Raw genomic sequence first — 24,038 nt, 5'->3', positions numbered from 1 at the left:
TTGCCATTATTATTAGCTTTGCTCTTTTCTCCAAATTTTCCCAAAATATTTTTGTGTGTCTTACAATCATTTCCTACTCTGCTATTTAGATCCCCAACAAGGACCAACTTTTCCTTTTTCATTGTGTCAGCTGCTTTTTCTAAAGCCTCAAAAAATTCCTCCACTTCTACCTTAGTAGAACCTTCTGTGGGACCATAGGCACAAATAAGACTCATTGTCCAGTTCACCATTCTCATATTTGCCCACATTATTCTACTTGAGACTGACTGCCATTCAAGAAGATTAGCCTCGTATTTTGTGTTGAATACTATATCTACTCCTTCTTTTCGTTGGTTGTCATTGCCTGAATGTAACATTTTGTATTTATTGCTCAGAAAGATCTCACCAGTTTTTGTCTTTTTTTGTTTCAGTCACCCCTATTATGTCGATCTGGTACTTATCTAATTCCTCAGCTAGCTCCATTTCTTTGCCATTCATGCTTCTTATGTTGATAGTACCGATCTTTAACTCTGATGATGTTGAGTTGGGGTTTGTTTTTCAGATTTGTTCCAGTAGCTGACTTTTCACTGTTCGCCCTGGTTCCCTGGCGAAAACAATGGGGGCCTTGTTTAACCGGCCGATGCCCCAGCCAGCACATGAAATTTTGTCATGTTGTACCATCATTTTTTATTTTGGTTTAACCAATAAGAATACAATTTGGTCGGCTAAATCCCAAATTGCCAGTCCATCCTCATTCGCTCAGTATCCAAGTAGATACCCAACAGGGTGCACCACGAGAAGGTGAGGACTGTACATTAGGTCAGAAGCCCTGGTCGGTTCTCTGCATTCCTTTAAAGGCTATGTGAAGGTCTCCTCTCAGTTATACAGCTTTGACCCTTAACCATCCCACCTTCATTGTTTAATTCTTTTAATTTCCAACTGTATTACACCGATGATGATCCATGATATGTGTAAAATATTTGCAGTTAATCTATCATAATTAAATATTTTCCAACTGTGTCTACATGTAACTTTAAAATAATTAACATCATAAAAATGAAACCATCTAAAAACTAACAGAATAATGTGAACATAATCAGTTTCAACTCCATATTCAGCAAGATCTTTATCCATTCACAATCATCATCATGCTTACTCTAAATGAATCTGAATTTTCAATTATCATCATCAGACCTTCGTGGAGTCAAAAGACTAATGGAAGTCCAACTCTCACACATCAAACTCATCAACACTGTTCCTTAAATGCATTCACTGTCTCTGCATTCATCACACTCTTGGGCAATGCATTCCAATCACCTGCCAGTCTCCACACAAAAAACCTATTCTTCACTCCTCCCCCATTGCTCACACTTGCCTTATACATCTTTCACCTGTCTCCTCCCATTCTATGAAATATCTCATCCACATTAATCTGGTAATAATCCCTTAGCAACGTATACATCTCAATTATGCTCCTCCTATCTATTAGGCTTTTCAATTTGCATTCCCTCAATCTGCTGCCATAATCAACATTCCAGATACCAGAAACTTAGTCAATCATCTCTGAACTCTTTCTAACATCTCTTCCTTTTGAAAACTAAAAGGCGACCAAATCTATGCATGCACCATAATCCACATGGAGTCTCATCAAAGTCTTACAAAATAGAACCATCAGATCCTTATTTCTTTGCATCATTGTCCTCCACATCATTGCCATAATCTGCTGGGTTCCCGCAACAATTTTAGCAAAGTAACCCCCAAAATTTCTCCCCTCCCCTCCCATCTACCATCCCCCCCAGATCCTTCATCTCCTCTAAAATATCTCCCACAAATGGCATACAATATGCCCTATCTTTGCTTCTTAAATTTTAAAACCTTACACTCTGCAACATTAAACTGGCAACCCCTACTGCCTTTTCCCATTCAAGTCCTCTTGCAAACCTATATCTGTTCTACTCTTCATACTTCTTCCCAACCTTGCATGACCTACAAACAACTGCATTTCAACATTCAAACCTTTGCTAAAGTCATTAACATAGAAGTTAAACAGCAATTACCCCAAAACAGACCCTTAAGCACAGTGCTAGTGACTTTCTTCTTCTTCGGATATTGCTACCCCATACATAACTTGTGATATTTATCAGCTGATCTCCAATCAAATGCACTACTCTGTTATGCAATCCTATCCTTTCCAGTTTAATTAACTACCTTCTCATGTGGCAATTTATTAAACCCTTCGCAAAATCTAAATATATCACTGCACATCTATCTCCCTTGTCCAATGCCATGTATAATGCCAAAATACCATCTTCCTTTAGCAAACTCATGCTGTCCATCAAAGAGAATGCAGCTGTTGTCATCCCAATTCTGAATCCTAGTCATGATGGTAAGATAAAGAACTACAGAATATAGTTAATACAGAATCTCTGCAGACTGATTTGAACAGACTAGTTATATGAGTAATGACAATGAATGCTATAAATAATTCATGCTGGCCACTCGATTCGAATAATATCCTCAGTCCTCAGAAGTATCTCCACTGCTCATGTACGATGTGATATGACATTGTCATCCATGAAAATGAAGCATTCGCCTACAGGACAATCTGACACAACGAGAACTTCACTGCAATATCGTTCACCGTCATAGTCCCCCACCCCTTTTTTTTTTTTTTTTTTTACAGCAGTCCCTTTTTTGTAGCTCAGTGCATCCATTAAGCATAATGCCTCCCCACACCATGACATCTGCACTGCCATATCTATCTGTTTCAAGAACATTCTCACAATAGTAAGTAGTGCAATTTTCCATTCCAGATCAAGTGTCATCTAGAATCAAGGGAAAGACTAAAATGTCTTTCATCTGTAAAGAGTACATTAGCTCATTGGTGTCTTATCCAATTTTTATGGATACAACACCACTGAAAGCGTGATCTACAACGAGCTGTGGATAAGGGGACAGAAAGTGAAGGCCTAAGGGCATATAGGCCTACTTGTTGTAGATATCGCTAAACATTTTAGAGTTGCCACAGTTTGTCAAGATACAGAATCTCTGTATCTTGACAAACCACATACCTGTGCTTGAATGCACCACACCTGCTGTGGTGCATTGATTGCATTCTGCTGTTATAACCAAAAATCAGTCTTCATGCTCCATGGTAGAGTGAAGGCAACCTCTAAGAAAATGTCTGAAACACATTCCACTGGTTTGAAACGTTGCCCAGAGCCAGGATACAACGCCATGTGAGATTCCAAACTCTCTGCAATATCAGTAATTCTGCAACCTTCAAGTTTTCCAATAATTCTTCCCCACGTCAAATCATCTATGTCTTTGAGACATAAGACATCCAAGTTTGCAACTTTATTCCTTCACGAAAAGAGCTTCCTTCAAACACACGCTTAACACAGCCTTTTGCCCTTTATTCTGTTGACTGCTGTCAATTTGAATGGGATAAATTAACTGTGGAAAGGGTACAGAGGCAGATAACAAAGATGGTTTCAAGACTGTATAATGTTAGTTATGAGGATCGACTGAGGGAATGTGGACTGCACAGTTTGGTGGATAGAATAAGGAGAGGTGATATCATTGAGACTTTTAAACTGCTGAGAGGTGATTACAGGGTTAACACTGGGGAGTTCTTGACCCATTGCACATGATTCGAAAATTTGAATGCGTACCCACTTTCTACACAAAGTCATCAGTTATACAAACAAGTTGATTCATCTGAATTTGCAGTTGCAATCTTCAAAATAGTGTTCATCCTTAGGTTTTGGACACCAGTGTATTAATGGAAATTTGTGTAGTAGTCAGCAAAGCTAGAGACTTGGGATTATCATGAGCAGAGAGATAAAGTTTAGGAGTCACTTTGTTAAGGTCATTAAGTCACTGCACTGGATAACACCAATGCTAAATAGAACACTGACTCACAGGAATAAAATAGTTATTTTCCTACTTTACAAGACTCATAAGCATGCATCTGGATGAATAGATTCCTAGGAGATGGAGAAACAGCTTGAAAAGATTCAGCAGTGAATAACTAAGATGGCCAGTAACTAACTTATGGAATTATGCATATGAGGACATATTAAGGGGATGTGGTCTTCAAAGTTGAGGAATAGACACAGAAGAGATATGATTTAAAAAACAAAAACATACAAACTAATAATGGAATATTACGGTATAGACGAGTGAGATTTTACAGTTTGTGAATTGTGGAGGTAGAACTGAGCCATCCCTGGAAGCTGGCTAAGGGTATTATTAGGAAGCATGCAAGGTCCAGATTCTTGCATCATGCCAGATGTTGTGAGTGCATTTTCAGCAAATGTGTTCATGTATATACATAATACATGCTTAAATATGAGTGTTTAAATTGGCCCTCACTTGAGTACTTGGACACTAGAGATGCATTCCTAAGAATATCTAAGAGGATAAATAATTTTTTTAAACATTAGGAAAAATAAGGAAGCATGCATTTCTGTGGCTGCTCACCAGAGAACTTCTCAACTTATCAGATCCTTGACCTGCCCATGACACTAATATCCTACAGATTTCCAATATATCATGGGAACCTATCGTGAAGACAAACAATCACAACAAACACATACGTGGTGTTTCTAAATTCGATTGCCATTTTGAATAATTATTTTAGAAATGAATAAAAAAATATCAATATAGAGGACAACAGAAGTATTTGGTGTATAATAAGAGATCTTATCTCTTATTGCAACAATAGGGTTTCTGTCTCAGTTCCCAGGGGCAGGGAATCCCCTTACTTGTCGAGTCACAGGACTCGAGACAAGAAAGAGGCTTGATGAGACATTTCATAAATTTAAATTTGCAAATCAAAAACAAAAAAAAAACATTGAATTTATTATATTTTATAATTTTATTATGAATTAAAATGTTAATTGACTGCAACGAATACAGTGTTATCCATTATTTTATATATCTATTTGTGTTTCTTTTAAATATTATGCAATACTATTGTTATATGACTAATATAACCATGAATCAAATTCAATGAAACAGCCAGCTGCTCTATGTCTGTTAGTTCACACACAATCATCTCTCTTATCAGGCAGTTCGTTAAACGAAAGCAAAAGACCATTATTAGTAGCCAACTGACTTTCTGTGCTGATTAAGTTATTTTTCATTTTTACTGTTAAATTTGGATACTGTTAAAAAGAAAATTTATTTGTAATTTTAATTAATTATAATTTTAATATTTTCAACTTTAATTACAAAATGAAAATAAATCAATTTGAAGTTTGGAAATGCCCTTAAAAAATATAAAAATAAGGAAGCAGCTCAGTGCAGTTATTGTCCAAAGCAAATTTCACATAAGGGCTTAAACACTAATGGACTGACAAGGCATTCTAAAGAATGTATGCAAATCACATTTTAAAAGAAGTGCTGAGGGAAATACAAAATGTCTAAGTAGCTCAATTATTTGAATCAAGATTCTTCAGCAGCTAATCTAAAACAAGAAAGTGAGATCGTATTTAGATTAGCTGCTAAAGATGAATCTCAATTCAAATAATTACCAATAGTTCTTTTATATGTGAATCAAGCAGAATTATGAATTAGCAAAGAACCAATCAGATATTTTAAAGTTCATTTTTGACCTATGAACATTAAAATTAAAAAATTAACAGAAACAGAGCCCCCATTTTCGTCTTACTTTGGATGAGCAGACAGTAGGGAAATAAGATATTTAAACATTCATCAACTCACATTTAAAATATTGTGGACTCTTGAATGCAAGAATTTGGAATAATTTTAATACAAATCTATTGTGGCTATAATGACAGATGAGATGGAGAGAGGTGATGCTGAAATATGCATGTGAAAAAAAGCTGAAAATTTATTTGGCTTTTTCATGCCTTTTATATTTAATAGTCATTCATGTATTTTATAAATATATAATAAATAACAATATAAAATTTTTATTATTACAGATTCTTAGTCCCAGAACCTCAGAAGGAAAAAAAAAAAAAACACTCCAGTCCCAGGAACAGAAAAATAGCCAATATCAGGAACCCTATATAACAACAATTATGACATGAAATGGCTGATATCTATTATTATGCAGTATAATTTTTGCCAGCAGAACAGTATGGAAAATTATCAACCTTATATAAGTGTATCAGAGACTGGTATATACAACTTTGTGACTAGTTTGTGTGACCATTAGCAACAAGGTCAAGGACAGCTTTTTTTTTTTTTGTTAATACCACTTGTGAAAGACAGTTAGCCTATAGTATATTAATATTAGTAAAATGGTTGGGCTAAGGGTTAGATAATTCAAATCCTGCTCTAGACCAAACAAGGAAATTTTTCAGGCCTCCAAGTAGTTTGCTGGACATTTATGGAATATAAAATCCCTTCTTGTGGGGGACAAGAGCATCTCACTACATGGTTTCTTATGTCACACAAGACTTCTCGATAGGTGTGTGTGTGTGGGGGGGGGGGGGGGGGGGGGGAATCAAATGTACCAGTACCCAGTCCTATATATATATACTACAAACTGCTCATATATTGTAGAGAAGGTTCCTTCCGCCCCAAGCTGCTGATTTATTTATATTTAACATATGATATAAAAACTATAAAGCTATTCTTACAAGGTGGGAGGTCTGGAAAGTTCTGATAAACACCTAGAACAAAAATTAATTAATTTTATGCCTACTTATATATCCTAAAAGAAAAGATATTTTCTGAAAAAATATTTTTTTTTTTATATATGAAAAAAAAAAAAAAATGTATATGATAGGTGAACTTTCCAGATTCCCTTCATATTGTTGGATTCTGATTATGTAGAGATTAGAGTAATTATTATTTGGTTCAGAATCCAACATGCTCTTCCATCACAAAGGCTAGACTTGTAAATATTATTTAATGTAAACAACTTATTTTACAATTTAATATTCATATAACTACTTTAATTTTGTCTAATATCTAATTATTTAATCAAAGATATATGTATTAATAATGAAAAAACTGTATTAAATATTATTAAGCTATTTTATTTATTACTATATTAATATTATAAGAACTTGTATTTGATAATTTAACTGCGCATTAATTGAAATATTAATATTCTCTATTTATTCTTATTTGTAGAAGTTTAGCATTATGCAATGCCTCAATTTTATTATATTTTGTTTGGTTGTCATGGAGACTTATTTAAGTGAGCGAGCACGTTTTGGAACACCACGTGAGGAGAAGGTTTATTGAAAAGAGTTTTAGAAAGAAATCACGAGAATAATTTAGGTGGGAAGAACGGATATATAAGTGATGAACGCTGAAATTATTAAGAGATTAGATAGATTAAGAGAGAGAAAAAGGAGAGGATTGACATTAGGTTGGAATCGGAGCATTCGGCAATCACAGTGCGATAATAGCGAGTCGGCAAGTCACTCAAGCAGCTAATAAAGTCTACTAGTCAAGAAGCAGTTAGCTAATAAGTTGTAGAATAACAATTATAGCTACGGAAAACAGCTGAGAGACTATTAATTAGACTAGTGATACTTGAATTGAGATATAATTTCAGGGCCGACCTGTCAAGGACACAGAATCTTGAAATAAAGCACGGAGTTACTAGAGTAGTAGAGGCTATAAAACTGAAGTTTACCATTAGCTGTGTTTAGAATTATAGTGCCTAAAGAATTATTTGAATGCAGGAGGAATAAACAACTGTGCATAAAAAACTTCAAGATAAGGAATTATTGTGTATTACCTTAATTCATGAGTGATTAGTAGTGCTTCATACAAGAACGTCTGATTATGTGTATTGTGACCGTGAATTAATTCAGTTAATGCTTAGAATATTTATTTTAATGAGTGCCGTTTATTGTTAAAAGTGTTTACGGTTATAAAAAAATGTTTGTGTATAATTTGATGAAGATAGAAGATAATCGGTAAGATTATTCCAACCGTTAATATTCCTATACAAAGAAGTGTGAGAGTTTCATCCTAGAATTTCCTTATACTAACAAAAACTATTGAGGAAGTTAGCTAAAATGTAAATTTAAAAGTGTTTGTTTGTGAAGAGGTATTACTGCAATTTTTATTGTATTTAAAACTTAAAGAACTATGAGATATTGATGTGAATGATCATTAAGGAACTTTATTAAATAGCTAAAAGGAACTGTGAGAAGACTGTATTACAGATAACAGAATTACCATTGTCTGAGTTTGCATGACTTTATTATCAGAAAGGCTGAAGTGTTTATAATAACTTGTTTAGTATTTTGATCTTAAGTGTATAATTTGTGATTATAAAATTAAATGTTTGTTTTTGTTAATCTAAAGTTGTATTTTGCCTGAATCTCTTTTACTGCACCATTCATAAAATATTCGAACCAAAGCAGGAGTGATAAATAAGTCAAATATACTCGGCCAGTATATATAATAACAACATATAAAGGAAAGGTAGTTGAGAGTTGGTTTTTCTTCAATTCTTGAACTAATTCAGATATAAAGTGGTGCAGTCTTTAAATATAAATTTTCTTTGTATTTGAATTAGAAATCAACTTGCAACCTATCAACTAGTTAAGAACATCGTAGTAACTATATGTCGGATCCAAAGTATAGATTGAGATGGAGTAGGATCCAACAATATATCTTATTAAAATGATATTTTGCAATAACTTGTAATTTTGTTTGCATATTGTATATGTCTCTGACCAGTTTTTCTATATTGAAAGTTGAAAAAACTACCAAATTTACAGGAGGAAAAATCCTGCTGTCTTCAAATGAGACTGGTTACTTCATCTTTCATTGAAAAGTCCACATAGCGATTTTTCGTATAGTGAAATTCAAACCCAGGTCCTTCCAATCAAAGGATAACATCATTAATGAGCATTCTACAGAAGCTCTCACAGCTGATGATTAACTATGAAGTGCTTATTTATTTACCAGAGCAAATTCTTGAATGTCAGTGGGCTACTAATATAATGTCAGTGGGCTACTACTACAAAACTTTTATGAAAAAGAGAATTTTTGTTTTTTTGTGTCTTTTCCTATTCATAGCTTTCATTTCCCACATCAATGCTCAATGTGGGTAATTTAGAAAAACTCTCTGAACACTTTAGTACAAATATATGTAAACTCATTCTGACTAAGACCACTTGTTTTTAAAAGAGACCTCCTCAATATATATAATCCATTATGACATATATAACCAGGCAAGGAAAAAACTGATAAATTTCTATTGAAAAATTAAATCAAATGCATGTCTAATTTCAGTTCTCTAAGAAGTATGGCTTGTATAGGCAATTAAGTCTAATCAAATATATGAGCTCCACTAACTGACATACAAGGAAGGGCTTGTAAAAACTTTAAGTGACAACTCTCCACTTCTTCATCAACAGGAACTGCAAATGGTCCAAGACGTTGACCACGATTAGTTGGTGCCATTTTTACATGGACATCTCTATTACCTGATGCCCTTACCCCATCCAGCAGTGAAGCCAACAGAGCATCTCTAGATAAAAAAAAAAAAAAAGGACAAAAATTTAGAAGGCCACTTGTTTAATTATATTATTCATTTATATTAAATAAGTAAGGTAAAAATCACAAATGTATATTCCTATATATTTAATTTCTGTTGTTGCTGCAAGAATATCCTATCAGATCATATTTTCTTGCATCACCACCACTACCAATATCATCATATTCCTGACATGAACCTTCAAAGGAATGTACAAAATGTGATAGTACTACATGAAGAGTTTACATTATTACTAACCTCCTAATGATAATTTTCCTCCATTATACACTCAATGGACAAAACAACAGCATTACCTACCTAATAGTGTCAGTCCTCTTCTAGTGCAAATGACAGCCTGTACTCTCTGAGGCACTGACTCCAACAGATTCTGGAGGGGTTGCCAGATGTAATTCCAGCCATGCCTGTTGCAGCATTGTCCACAACTGAGCCTTAGACTTTGGTCCAGGGTACATGGATCTGATGTCTCACTCTAAGGCATCCCAAGAGATTCAATCGGATTTAAATCTGGGGAAGATCATGGGAGCCTTTGGATGGTCTCAAACTCAGATGAGTATTCCTCGAGCCATGCTTGGGTGGTTGCAGCCCAGTGTGGCAGCACGTTGTCCTGCTGAAACAGACCACTGTCTTCAGAAGGCACGAAGGCCATGAAAGTGTGTAGGTGATCAGCCAGCACATTCTGGTAACTTGCAGTGTTTAAGGATCTCTCCAGAGACACTAAGGGATGTAATGTGTCACATGAGAAGGTTCCCCAAACCATCACAGAGCCACCATGCCAGCCAGGCACAATGGTGCCATGGTCTCGTGCAGTTGATGCCCCACCTAAAACCTTCCATTAGCTCAGTACAACTGATAATGGAATTCATCAGACCACACAACATGGTCCCAACACCAGACAAGGCATAATGCCCAATGACAAGCTGTCAATAGTAGTACACAATTAGGATGTCGGCTCCCATAGCCCACGGTATGCCATACTGTTCTCTCACTGACACTGCTTGGACTTCTAATATTGAAACTGGATGTGATTTGTGCTGCCATTGCCCTGTAGGTGGTCTGTACAAGCCTGGACAGTCTAAGTCAACTTCAGTCATCAATGGCATGTTGATGGGCACCACTTGCATGCTGGGTGCTGGTACATCTGTTATCTGTTGATGGTATACTCGCAGTAGACCCTTGATAAAGTTGCTCTCGAGAACCTGAGGGTTCTTACCACTTGGGCACATCCACTATCAAAGTCACAAAGATTTCCATTTTACCCATGTTTATTGATTGCAATCCACCTGTTGGAAAGCCCAATGCATTCTAATTGGTTTATCAACTGCCACTGGATTGATCCAGTTAAATCATACGATCTCAACTGCTCGACAGGCCTCATTAGGAATGCCATAGGTGGTCTGCCTATTTTCAAACATATGGGAAAGCAATGATTGGCTAGAGCAATTGCTTTACTATAGTCAGCTAGCAGCAAAAACCTGAAGTTATGTGAGATAGACTCAAAACCCCATGAGGGTTTTGAGTCTATCTCACATAACTTCAGGTTTTTGCTGCTAGCTGACTATTCTCACATAACTTCATTAAACATCATTACAAAAAAAAAAGTGCTGTGCAGTCATCAGGTCATAAAAAATTTCTATTCAGAGCAGTAGCAGGTTCGTGCAGCTGTAAAAAAAAAAAAAAAAATTAAAGGGAATATTAACTAATTATAAACAATTTCCCCTTGTTGGCACCTTATCATATGCCTTTTACAGATCCACAAATCTTAAATGCAGATCCTTCTTATATTCCCATCATCTCTAAAATATGTCTTACAGTGAAAGTCTGCTCCTGACCACATCTATTTCCTCTTTTACAGATAGGTACCTTGAGAGCTCTGATACAATTAACCAGAATTCAACCTTCTGATCAGACCTGATGAAATATGCAATGAAGCCAACAAATGTAAATATTTCTTAAGTTACTTAAATAAAATAATGTAATAATGTAATGTAAATAATGTAAAAAGTAATGTATTTACCATAATGTAAAAATTTTTACATTATGGTAAATACCAAAGAATAGTGATCAGAACTTTCCCCACCTTTGCAACGAGTTGTCCGTGTTTGTACTACGTTCTAGGACTACTTGCATTCAGCTCACACTAGTATTCGCCGATACTTTTATAGTTTTTTATACTATATTCGGCATGAAACTCTCTGATTCCAATCTTTGAGTTTCTTATTCGGTTTTAAAACAATGTGGGATCTAATATCCCCTTAGTTTAATTAATGTAAATATTTCTGGTAAAATATCTACTCCAGTTGCATTTCTGCATTTGAAGCTTATAACGGTGTTTCAACCTACACTTGATTGCATTCCTCCTGAACGTTTTCTACCACTGTTCAGTCGCTGCTTGCTTAATTCAGTAATCTTTCAAGGTAATTACCCCAGACACCTAAAACATCAGTTTTCATGTCACCTCGTTTGATTCCTTTTACAGTGTTCTTTCTTTCATTTCTAAATTTTTTCAATAGTTCCATATTGTCAAATTGATATTTATCTTCTATACTTTTACCAAAGTTTTCTAAAGACTTCTGTTTTACTACTTTTCTCAGACTGAATCAATCTTTTCTTCAGGGTCTGCTACTGAGTCTCCAAGGTTTGGCATTTTTTTTTTTAAACTACTACTTGTTGAATATGATTTGTATATTTGAGTCTACAGTTCACCTCAGAAAGTTACTCCACCTTCATTCTTTTGAAAACTTCCTTACATACATTTCATTTCAATATGATATTCAATTTCATCCAATCAAAACTCGATTGTGATCACTGACTTCCAAATCTTCTGTATACTCGTGTACTTCTTCAACCTTCTGGTTCTGGCCACTGCTGGACGAAGGTCTCCCCCATGATTTTCCAGATCACTTGGTTTTCTGCCTCTCCCATCCATCTCACTCCTGCAATTTGTTCCAATTCATCTCTCCACCTTCTTCTCGGTCTTCCTCCATCCACTGGTCTCCACTCTGTTGTTTTTCTAGTCCATCTCCCGTCACTCCATCTGGCAATATGGCCAGCCCGTCTCCACTTAGCCTGTTTAATGTATTTTACAATATTCATGACACCTGTTTGAGATCTTATCCAGATATTTGTCTTTGTCTCTTAATGTTATTTTTAGCATACTTCTTTCCATGCAATGTTGTGTTGTTCTCAGCTTTTTGTTTAGGGCATCTGTTAAAGTCCATGTTTCTCCTCCATATGTTAGAACAAGAAGTATGCACAGGTCAAAAGCTTTCCTTTTTAGACTCATAGGGATGTCACTTCTGAATATGTCTCTCATTTTCCCATAAGCCATCCATCCAAAGTGAATTCTTCATTCAATCTGGTTTCTTTGGCATCCTCAAAGGATAACAATTGGCCCAAATATACATATGAAGGAACTTGTTCTATTTCATGGTTTTCAACTTTGATAGTTCTATGGTTTATGTATTTATTCATCATTATTTTTGTTTTTTCTCTATTTTTAATCCAATTTCTCTGGAGGCTTCATTTAGCTGATTTAGCCTTTCTTCCAGATCTTCAAGATTATCTGCTATCAGGACAATATCATCTGCAAATTTCAGATGATGCAGCCTTGCTCCATTTATGTTTATTCCTTTTGTGTCCCAATCAAGGCTTCTAAAGACTTCCTCCAGTGCAGCTGTAAATAATTTGGGAGATATGGTGTTGCCTTGCTGGATAGTTTTTTGTATTGGGAACTTTTCACTGTTTAGATAATTTAATTACAAAGTTGCATTATTGTAAATATGTTTCAGTGTTTCAACATATGGTTTCTCAGTTCCCTGGGTTTCGAGTGCTTTTAGTGTTGCAGATGTTTTAACTGAATCAAATGCTTTTTCATAGTCTATATAGGCCAGACATAAGGGTTTATTGTATTCGATTGATTTTTCAATGAGCTGTCTTAATGTGTGAATACTCGTGTACTAAACTAGCATAAATACATCGCTATCAACAAGACTTTTCCTATTTCTCTGCTCATCTCTTTATATGAATTTGTGCACATCTTTAAGTTGGAACATAGTATTAGTAATGATTGTATCTCCTTGATTTCTGTTCTAAGTCTTGAACAGAAATCAAGGAGATAAACTTATTACTGTCTTAGCTATTATCTCCAAATTTTTCCACGTTTCTATATATATATATATTTTTTTTTTTTTTTATGAAGAATTGAATGACTAGAACCGAGATCTAAGTAAAAAGATTTTAATATAAAAACACTACTAGTTTCGGCCTGTAACAGCCTTCATCAGGTGACATTATAAAAGAAAAAAAAGAAAAACCACAAAACACTAGAAGTTAAATAACTATGAACAACATAGACAGTCTCTATACATAATTAGCATGAAAACATTGTAGTTGTATTTAAAGCTGTTCTTTCATTTGTTGCATTGTTGGGAGAGTGCGTACTTGCAGCATCACGTGAACTGATTTAGCCTTTCTTCCAGATCTTCAAGATTATCTGCTATCAGGACAAATATCATCTGCAAATTTCAGATGATGCAGCCTTGCTCCATTTATGTTTATTCCTTTTGTTTCATAAATCAAAGCTTCTAAAGACTTCCTTCATTGATTACAGCTGAATGACTATCTGGGAGGTTGTAGCTCAAGTTATTATTTAGATGAACAGGATTGAAGATGATTTCTCTAGATTCCACGATTTTTCTCTCTAGTTCATCATTGCAGCGGAAGAGGTTAGTAGATTTTTCCCAGCAGACTTTGTGACTTTGGTTTTCATCATTAGGATTAGCCGAGAAAAGGATATGACTTGATAATGCACTGGCTCGCTGTCTCTTGTAAGTAATGTCCCTCGTGTGTTCTTCCATACGCAATTTGACAGATTTGTCTGTCTGCCCAAAATAAGGAATATATCACAATCACACAATATTTTATATACACCAGAGTATTTGAGTTGATGATGACAATGTTTTGGGTGGCTTATTAAGAAACGGATCTTTGGAAGTGGAGTGAACAAGGTTCTGATATTGTATTTTCTTAGAACTTTTGCTAATTTATGTGAAACTGTACTTATGTCATCATCATCATCAAATTCCTGCCATGTACCATCAAGGGGTGTACAGGATATGATAGTACTACATGAAAAAAACTACATCATTACTAACTTCCTATCTACAATTTTCCTCCAAATCAGTCTGTTACTTGTCAAGACTCCAACATTAATAGATCTTATATTTCTATCGTATAAGGCACTTTGTACCATATCAATCCACCTATATCTTGGTCTTCTTCTGGGTCGTTTTGCTGCCAACCTGGCAGAGAACACTTGTTTTGCTAATCTTTCCTCGCCCATTCTGTTTAAGTGACCATACCACCTGAGATTAGCTCTGCTAACGCATTCCTGGATGCTGACAATGTCAAGTTCTTTCCTAATATCCTCATTTTTAATATGATATTGCCATTGATGCCATCTGTTTACGCCTCTAATCTTTCTCAGGACTCTCATATCTGTGGTCTCTAGTCTTTGGTCAAGTGTTTTACTTCTGACGCAGTTCTCAGATCCATAAGTTAAAACTGGTTTGAACACTGTCTTACATACAGCTAATTTAATGTTCTGACTAATTTCTCTCTTATTCCATATGAATTTATTCAATTGACTTCCCACCATACCAGCTTTGCTGATTCTGTTGTCTATTTCTATATTTAATTTACCATCTTCATGAAAAATCGTGCCTAAGTAGCTGAAATGTTTTACTTGTTCCACAGGTTCTCCATTCACAACACAGTTGACATTTTCAATGATTCTGCCTATTTTCATTGTCTTTGTCTTTTTAGTGCTGAGTTTCATACCATATCCATTACAACAGCTATTCAATTTAGTCAGAGAATCTTGCAGACTTGTAGCGGATTTATTTAGAAGTATAACATCATCCGCATAAAGCAAAGAGCTGACATTAACATCTCCAATTTTGATATCATGTTTAATACCACTTTCCTTCATAATGTGATCCATATAGATAATGAATAACAGAGGGGATAATGTACATCCTTGTCTCACACCAGATTTAACATTAAACCATCTTCCTGTTCTTCCTTCAATTCTAACTGCTGACTTACAACTCAAATACAAACTAAGTATTGCTTGATATAATGCCCCATTGACACCATATAACTGTAGCGTATTGAATAACTTCTCTCTTGGCACCTTGTTATATGCCTTTTCCAAATCGACAAAACTTCAATACAGATCTTTGTTATATTCCCATGCTTTCTCGACTGTTTGTCGTAAAGTGAAGATCTGATCCTGACAGCCTCTATTTGGCCTGAATCCAGCTTGTTCTTCACCAAGCTTTTTTTCCACAATTCTTCTCAATCGTTTCTCAAGTATACTTGCATAGATCTTGCCAGGAACACTCAGTAGGGAAATACCTCTGTAATTCTCACATATGATATTTTCATGTTATATTATTCTATTGTTTTGTTCAATAAGTGTAGATGTTTCTGTAATTGGTCTTCATTTTCAACAAAAATAACTTGATCGTCAGCATACAAAAGGCTGGTTAATTCTTTATTTCCTATTTAAATTCCTATGATTAGGTTTTCCTCCACTCTCCTGAAATTTTTTCCATTAATTTTTTAGTTATTTCATTATTAATTTTAATATAACTATTTTTTCTTCCATTATATTTCTTTATTTTTTCCATTATATTTGCTATGGCTTTTGTGGTTTGAGGCAGAGCTTTCAATTCACGCAGTATATTGATTAATTTTGTTCTGTTGATTGGATCGAATGCTTTCTCATAATTCAGGAAGGTTATATATGTCAGCAGGTTAAATTCTATTCTTTTTTTTCTATAATCTGAGGTGTAAATGTGGGATCTGTGCAGGATCTTCCTTTCCTAAAGCCGCATTGTTCTTCACCAATAATTTCCTTGGCCCATGGTGTTAATATACTTTAAATTATATCTAGATATATTTTATAGCACGTATTTAATAAGGATATTCTTCTGCAATTTCCGCAATCCTTTCTGTTTCCTTTTTTGAATAGGACTATTGCTGTCTTCCATTCTCGTGGGATGCTTCCTTCTTCCCATATTCTGTTTAGGAATTTAATTAATCATAATTGAAATGATTTAGAGCTGTATTTTTAAAGTTTTCTGAATTTATTCCATCTTCTCCTGTAGCTTTTCTATTTTTTAGTTTTTCCAATATTTTTTTAGATCATTAAACTGTATTGGTTCTTCATTTGTTTCTTGACTTTTTATTTCAATTTGATTATCATTTAGCTGGGTGTAGTGACTGGTCCATTCTTTTGGGGAGGGGCCTTCTAATTGCAGTTTTTCCTTTGTTTCTTGAGTCATTTTTTTTTAATGATTTTATAGCTCTTTAGTTGAGGTCCATTTATGTCATGTTCTAACCTTGATACAAATTTTTCTGTTTTGTCTTCTGATTTTCCTGGTTTCTCTTCTTGTTATTGCTCTGATTCTTTTATATTCTCTTTCATTTCCCATGGTTCTGTCATTTAACCATTTAAGGTAAGTTTCTTTTTTCTTTCTTATTAAAGATTCTATTTTTGGGTTCCGGGTTCTTTCCTTATTCTTTGCAGTTTTGTTCCTATGGCTTCATATGCTGCTTGTTTACTATTTGTTTAATATTTTGCCATTCGTTTTCTATATATCTTCTATTTATATTTTCTATATATCTTCATTTATTTTCTTTGTATGATTTGTAAGTCTCGTTTGATATAGTTCTCTGATACTATCTTGCTGTAACAGTTCTATCTTAAATTGCTTCAGCTTTTGTGTTCTTGTATTGTTTCTATTTCTCTGGTTTGGGGTCTTAATAGTATACCGATTAATAAATAATGGTCTGAGTCAATATTGCATCCTCTATATACTCTGCAATTTCTTACCATCTTCTTTAGTTTTTCCAGCCACTATTATATAATCAATGATACTTTGATATCCTCTGCCTTCCCATGTATATTTATGTATATCTTTATGCTTAAAGGGGCTGCTGGTGATTTTCAAACTATTATAGGCCACAAATTCCTCGAGTTCTCTTCCATTGAGCTCTGGAAATAGCCAATAATATCAGACTTGACATTGCCAATATCCTCTTCCAGTCATTGCTTCCTAAAAGTAAACTATCTTCTGGTCAACTTGCTTAAAGTTACAAAAAGATAAAAGTATTGTCATCACTAGAGCAGATAAGGGTAATGCAACAGTCATTTTTAATGCCCCAGAATATGGTAAATAGTAAATAATGGTGAATAATATGGTTTGGTAAATAATGGCAAATAGGTAAATGGATATTATTTCTCTGAGATCGCACTACCTATGTCCCATGAGCTCACAGTCCCACCAAAACATAGTTTAAGAAATTAAAAAGCCTACTTAAAGTATCTATCTTCCTGGCTGTTAGACATTACAAAAAACTCACTCTTCAGTACTCATTCTCAACCCCCCCCCTCCCTCCACCAGATATACAGTTTACCTAAAATCCACCTTAGTAGATGCCACTGATGCTCCATGCTACAAATTGTCAAAACAGCCTCCCCTGACTGGACTTACATCCTATATAAAAAAACTCCCCATTTTAAAACCTTGATTGAAAATCCAACTTTAAATAATACAGATATATTGATAAGCTTTGATATCACCTTACTATTTATCAATATTCCCTTAAATGACACCTTAAAAAACGTTTTTTCCTTCTGATATCTTAGATCTCTTTTTCTTTGCCCTCAATTCTGGTTATTTTTCTTGAAAAAACAAAATTTATGAATGGATAGAGGGAACAGCCATCAGTCCCTCCCCCCTTTTCTCCAATTTTTACATGGAAAATTTTGAAAAACGAACAATAGCCTCAGCCCCTCTCGAACCTTCCATCTGGCTAAGATAGCAGATGTGTTCTTTATTTAGCCTCATGGCCCAAACACATTAGACTCCTTCCTCAGCCATCTCAAAAGTCTACATCCAAGAATCCAGTTTATGATGGAGAAGGAAAATAACAATAGTTTACCCTTCCTAGACACTTTAGTGGCATGCTTTCCAAATGGTAACCTCTCCTTCACTGTATATAGAAAACCACTCACACAGGCAGATATATTCACAAACTTTCCCACCACCATCCCTCTCGACAATATGGTACCATATTGTCGAGAGGGGTGGTGGTGGGGAGGGGATGATCTTTGTTCCAATGGAACCTCTGTTTCAATAGCACTCAACCATGTACACAACACCTTCCTATCCAATGGCTGCTTACAGAATTAAAAAAATTTAATCAATTCTTTCCCCATTCCTCAGCCATTCCTTCAAAAGGATTTCAGAAATGCCATCAACATCTCCTACATCCAGGGCACATCAGAAAAAATAGTCAGGTGTTTAAAAACATACAACCTCTACACAGCTTTTAAGCTCCACTGGAAACTTGCTAACCTTACCCATTCTAGCAAAAATCAGCTCCCTCCTCTCTCAGTGCCTGGAGTTGAAAGTACCCTGTTCCTGCAAGTTGGCTTACTTCAGACAGACAGGTAGATCAGTCACCATTCATTTAGATGAACACAAATCTTACATCTGCAATCACAACTATGATCAATCTGGTTCTTGCAGACTGTGTATTGGATACTACTGAAAGGATCTTTTGGAAGAAACCACCATGCTCCACTATAGTGAATTGAAAAATGGTGGTTTTTCACCATAATAAATTGAAAAAGGAAAGACTGTTTTTGGAATCTGCAGCAGCACTAAGAAATCAACCTAATTTAAATAAATACAGATGCATAAACTTCCCAAAAGATGGGAAACAATAATCATCAAAGGTCCCAGTTTATATTCTAGGATGCTTACAAATGCCCATAAAGGGTTACCACCTAGAATAGTTTTAGAATCACCCACATGTTTTAGTGAGTATTTTGTTGATCGTGTGTATTAAAACTTATTTGTACTCTCTGAAGATGTCTCAGTGAACCAAAATGAAATATTGGAAGCATTAAAATTAGTTTTTAATCCTTTCTTAGTGCTGTCAATACTTCATGAAACCTCCAACATGAAGTGAAAGAGGCTGTTAAATGGTTTTTCTTATATGAAGGTATTTAATAACCACGATTCTGCATCCTAAATAACTAGTGTAAACTTTTACACTAGTGTAAAAGTTTTGTATGTAATCATACAAACCTACTGAAAAATTAGATATCTGAAAACTTACCTATCAGTTGATGTGTACATGTTAACTTGTCCCTTTACATATTCTATGCTGAAACACTGAGGATTTTCTGAATTTCTGATTAAGGCAAAAATCTGAAAGGTAAACGAACTTTCATAAAGTCACTGGGTTTTCAAGTTTTATAACAAATCATTAACCAGTTACAGTCCCTGACTTGACTTACAACAGTTATGTTTCTCAAACATTTACTTAACTTGAATTTTACATAAGTCTGATTTAGCCAACTCACCCCTTAATCACAACAGCCTATTGCTTACATGTTTAAGTCAAGTATCAAGTTGCACATTAACAGGTTTTTAAGGTTACTTGTTTCTTTCATTCACAGGATGTACACGCAAATTATATTTCCCTATGTAATTAATAATGCAAAGTAATATAATAAAGTATAACTTTTAATAGCACTTGTAACACAGTAAAAATTATTACACACGTAATAATCTTGATTACAAGCAAGAATAAAGAATAATAATTTTTATTATTACAAATATTTCAGCCTGCAATTAACCATACAATCATCAGTGCACAAGGTGAAATTAGAACAAAGAAAGATAATCCTATTTACAGGGATGAACCATGTACCAGAGTGCCACCTATGTGTCACTAAAAAATAAAATGAGAATACAATTAAAGCTAAAACTAAAATTATTTTAATTTTTGAAATACAAAATATAACAATAACAAAGTTTAGATAAATAAAATGACTGAATAACACAAGATAAAAAATAAATAAATGGAGGGGAGGGGGAATCATAGCACGCTATTGATGCTTGCCATTCATAAGGATGAGACTCAAATTTTAATAATGGATAGACAGTCATTCTGATTTAAGTAGAAGTGCTTCAGTCTCCTCTCACTGTTATTCTCACAATATTCTTTCCACATCATCATCTTTGAAAGTTTATTTTTCTCTTGGTTAGAGTATAATAAATTTAGTTTAATCCTTTATATAAGTGTGAGCAAACAAAGTTTGCACCTGAAAGTATCTTCAGGACTGGTTAAGGTGGTACAACACCAGGGCAACTCGTTGCAAAGGTGGAGCAAGCTACCAACTCTCCTATCTCAGTATCTCCTATAATGCAAAACACATCTCCTTGCGGATATGTCTAATGTTATGCATTAAGGGAAGGGCCATTCCCTTAATACATAACATTAGACATATCCGCAAGGAGATGTGTTTTGCATTATAGGAGATACTGAGATAGGAGTGTTGGTAGCTTGCTCCACCTTTGCAATGAGTTGCCCTGGTGTTGTACCACCTTAACCAGTCCTGAAGATACTTTCAGGCGCAAGCTTTGTTTGCTCACACTTGGATAAAGGATTAAACTAAATTTATCATCATCATCTTCTTGTGGATCTCTTGCTTAATAAGGTTGCACATCCATTTCACTCCCAACCTATTTATTCTTTGAACACTAGGGATGAATTTAGATACCACCTAATTTAAGCACTTTTTAAAAGATTCCCACATTGCTGACATTTTTCCCATTCAGTAACTGATACCATGGGACCAAAGATAATACGCTCCTAAGTTGATCAAAATTTCCAGCTTTGTAGTTCAGCATGAAACCTGTTTGAATCGGAGCATCAATACAATCAGATACTTGGAGTGGTGAATGAGTGGAATAAGCTGCCAGAGTCTGTTGTGGGTGCTACGACCGTGAATGAGTTCAAGGTGAGGTATGATAGATACTGTGTGAATGTCAAATAGTTGTTCTTGACATGATGTTAGGGCCTCCCTCGATGAGTCTGTTCCCTCGAAACTCCTTGGAGTTTCCCGGAATAATAATAACACTCTTTGACCTCAAATTCCTTCTTTTACATGCTGTTTGAGAAAGTTGTCTCCCAACAATACAATAAATTCCTCATCTTTCTATCATGACATTTCTCTTCTACCCAATCAATGTTTGGAAAATTAAAGTCGCCCATAATGATAATTCATTTGGTAACCATAAGGCTATATTGGCAATGCATTTCTTCGTCCCCTGCAACTGAGCCACATCCCACCATATATTTCATTCTGTTAACCTCCACTTCACACCAGATACTCAAACTCACCACTACATGGGACATTGTTACCATCATGGTTTTCTTGTGTTTCTACCCTAACTGGTCTTAAGTAACCTGATATCATTAGTAGTACTCCTCTCCTATTTCTTCTGTCATTCCTAAAAATTGCATACCCATTACACTTGATCCCACTTACCATATCTGATTCTGATAGCCAGGTTTCACTAATGCCAGCAATCTTATCGTATTAATCATATCAAATAAAGCAGTGAACTCAACCCCTTTATTTCTAATGCTCCTGGCATATGTGTATATTCATAATAAATTACCACTAGCCTATTCTTATAATAGGCTAGGTCAGGGGTTCCCAACCCTATGCCTGCAGGCACCATGGCGCCCATTGACCAATTTGTATGTGCCCACCGCTGTTCAACCGTGTGCCGTATAGTTTGAAATAATCACGCAACAATTCACAGTATGCTATATGACGTATGCGTTAATGACACATGACGAGTATTAAACGCATACAATGTAAAGTAGATGTGCATTTGAAGTTGTTCATTCCAGTTTAAGAACTGGAATATCATCATATTCTCCTAATTATGAAGCACTGGCCAATGAAATGCAATGCCAAAGATCGCACTAACTTATATATATATTTAAATTTTTATATAATGTAAACTTTTAATTAATAAAACATTTGATTACAATGTAAACTTTGTATGTATTAATTTAACAAACGAATTCAAAAAATGTGCTTGAAAAAAATAGATGGTGCCTGTCGCCCTATCAGTATTTTAGAATGTGCTCTAAGAAACAAAAAGGTTAAGAACCCGTGGGCTAGGTGGTAATTTATGCAATCTATTTGGTCTTATTCTAGAATTTTCTCTTTTCCCTCCCCAGACATACTTAAAAGGTCAGAACCCGAAGCATATTTTTCCACCCCTTTGCCACATATATAACTATGTTCAAAGACATTCATATCTTTATCATGTTTGTATACCATAAGTGAACTTTCACACACATTTTTCCCATTCCTCCCTTGATGATCTAGTTTCCCTGACTCTATGAATTAGAGAATTCAAGTGCAGGCCATCCTTCTCATACAAGTCTTTTCTGCCATCAAACACACTCTACACATCTAACATCTCGCATCCATTTCTTCTACACAGCCTACGAGTGAACTCATTTTCTACTTGCCTCCTCCTTGACTCAGTACTGTCATATCTAGGTAGCAATCCTACAATTTTTAATCTCTCACATTTCTTTCTCGCTTCTTCCAACAGATCTTTCATATCTTCTCTCATATTATATTTGTCACTACTTAAATTATTAGTACCTACCAAAACCATCATCTCTTTTACTTTTCTTTTTTTTGCTTTTCAATTACATTTCTCATATTTTATTTGATATCACAGTCCTCTTAGCCTATATACTACATTCTGGTTATTTTGTGTGGCAAAATACTTTTTACCTGCAAAAGGAGGATACAGCCATGGGTTTGCCATTAATCACACACATACTCCCTATTGCTAACTTATGAAAAAGCTTTTGAGCAACATGCTCTAGATTCATGTGAATCTAGACTACACCTAATAATAAAAATAAATTAGATTACAATAAAACTGCAGCCATTCCATACAATAAAGGGATATCAGATAAAATAAACAGAATACTACACAAACACAACTTCAGTGCCAACATTAAACCTGAAAAGTAAACACCTCATTCAACTCCACCAAAGATCCCCCCCCTCCCTCTCTCTCTCTCTCTCCTAACCACCTGTGACTATACTGTATTCAGTGCACCTGAAACCTACCTTAGAGGCAAAACTGTAAGCACGGTTCCTATCCTGAAAAAGGGACATGAATTTAAATGTTAAACCACACATTACCTATGGCAAATCTGGCCTTTTCTAATGATGCTCTAGATCTACAAAGAACTGACTGGAAAGGCACGTGTTCATTACATCACACCAAAATTTGGCATAAATGTAAATTTAAGGTCTGTAAAATTCTAACCAACCATCCTAATCTCAACAATAATAAATGGTAATAAAAGTTTCAGGAATATGGAAAGCAAATATTCTACCCACATAACCTTCCGTTCAGAGGTCATTATAAATTATAATTAGGATTGTAAAATCTTAGCCTTAATGCAACAAACATTTATATTTAATTAAGTCACCACTATTGCTGTATTAAAAGACAATGTAAATTTGTTCTTCTCTGGCCATGTAAAACTGGGATATAGCTTTGATACAGGTTTTTTTCTCTTCTCCTCCACTTCCCCCTCTCCATTCGATGTCAGACCAGCAGAATGATGGTTG

The 24,038-nt window shown here is 35.0% G+C and overlaps 1 protein-coding gene across 1 annotated transcript in view; it reads right to left on the bottom strand.

The window, feature by feature from the left end:
- The window catches only part of Rme-8 (receptor mediated endocytosis 8), a 1,025,705-nt gene that overhangs the window by 884,747 nt on the left and 116,920 nt on the right, over positions 1 to 24,038 (bottom strand). The window contains exons 10-11 of the mRNA XM_090414028.1: positions 19,685 to 19,776; positions 9,294 to 9,460 (exon numbers count right to left, since the gene is read on the bottom strand). Coding sequence (XP_090270154.1) covers positions 9,294 to 9,460; positions 19,685 to 19,776 — 259 coding nt within the window. The remainder of the gene's footprint in view (positions 1 to 9,293; positions 9,461 to 19,684; positions 19,777 to 24,038) is intronic.

Source organism: Typopeltis vanoorti, chromosome 2 (genome assembly GCF_054136105.1).
Source record: "Typopeltis vanoorti isolate ZY-2024b chromosome 2, IOZ_Tvanoo_1.0, whole genome shotgun sequence".
In the NCBI taxonomy this organism is placed as follows: domain Eukaryota; kingdom Metazoa; phylum Arthropoda; class Arachnida; order Uropygi; family Thelyphonidae; genus Typopeltis; species Typopeltis vanoorti.
Note: the sequence above shows the minus strand (reverse complement) of the source record. Positions and strands in the feature narration are given on the sequence as shown.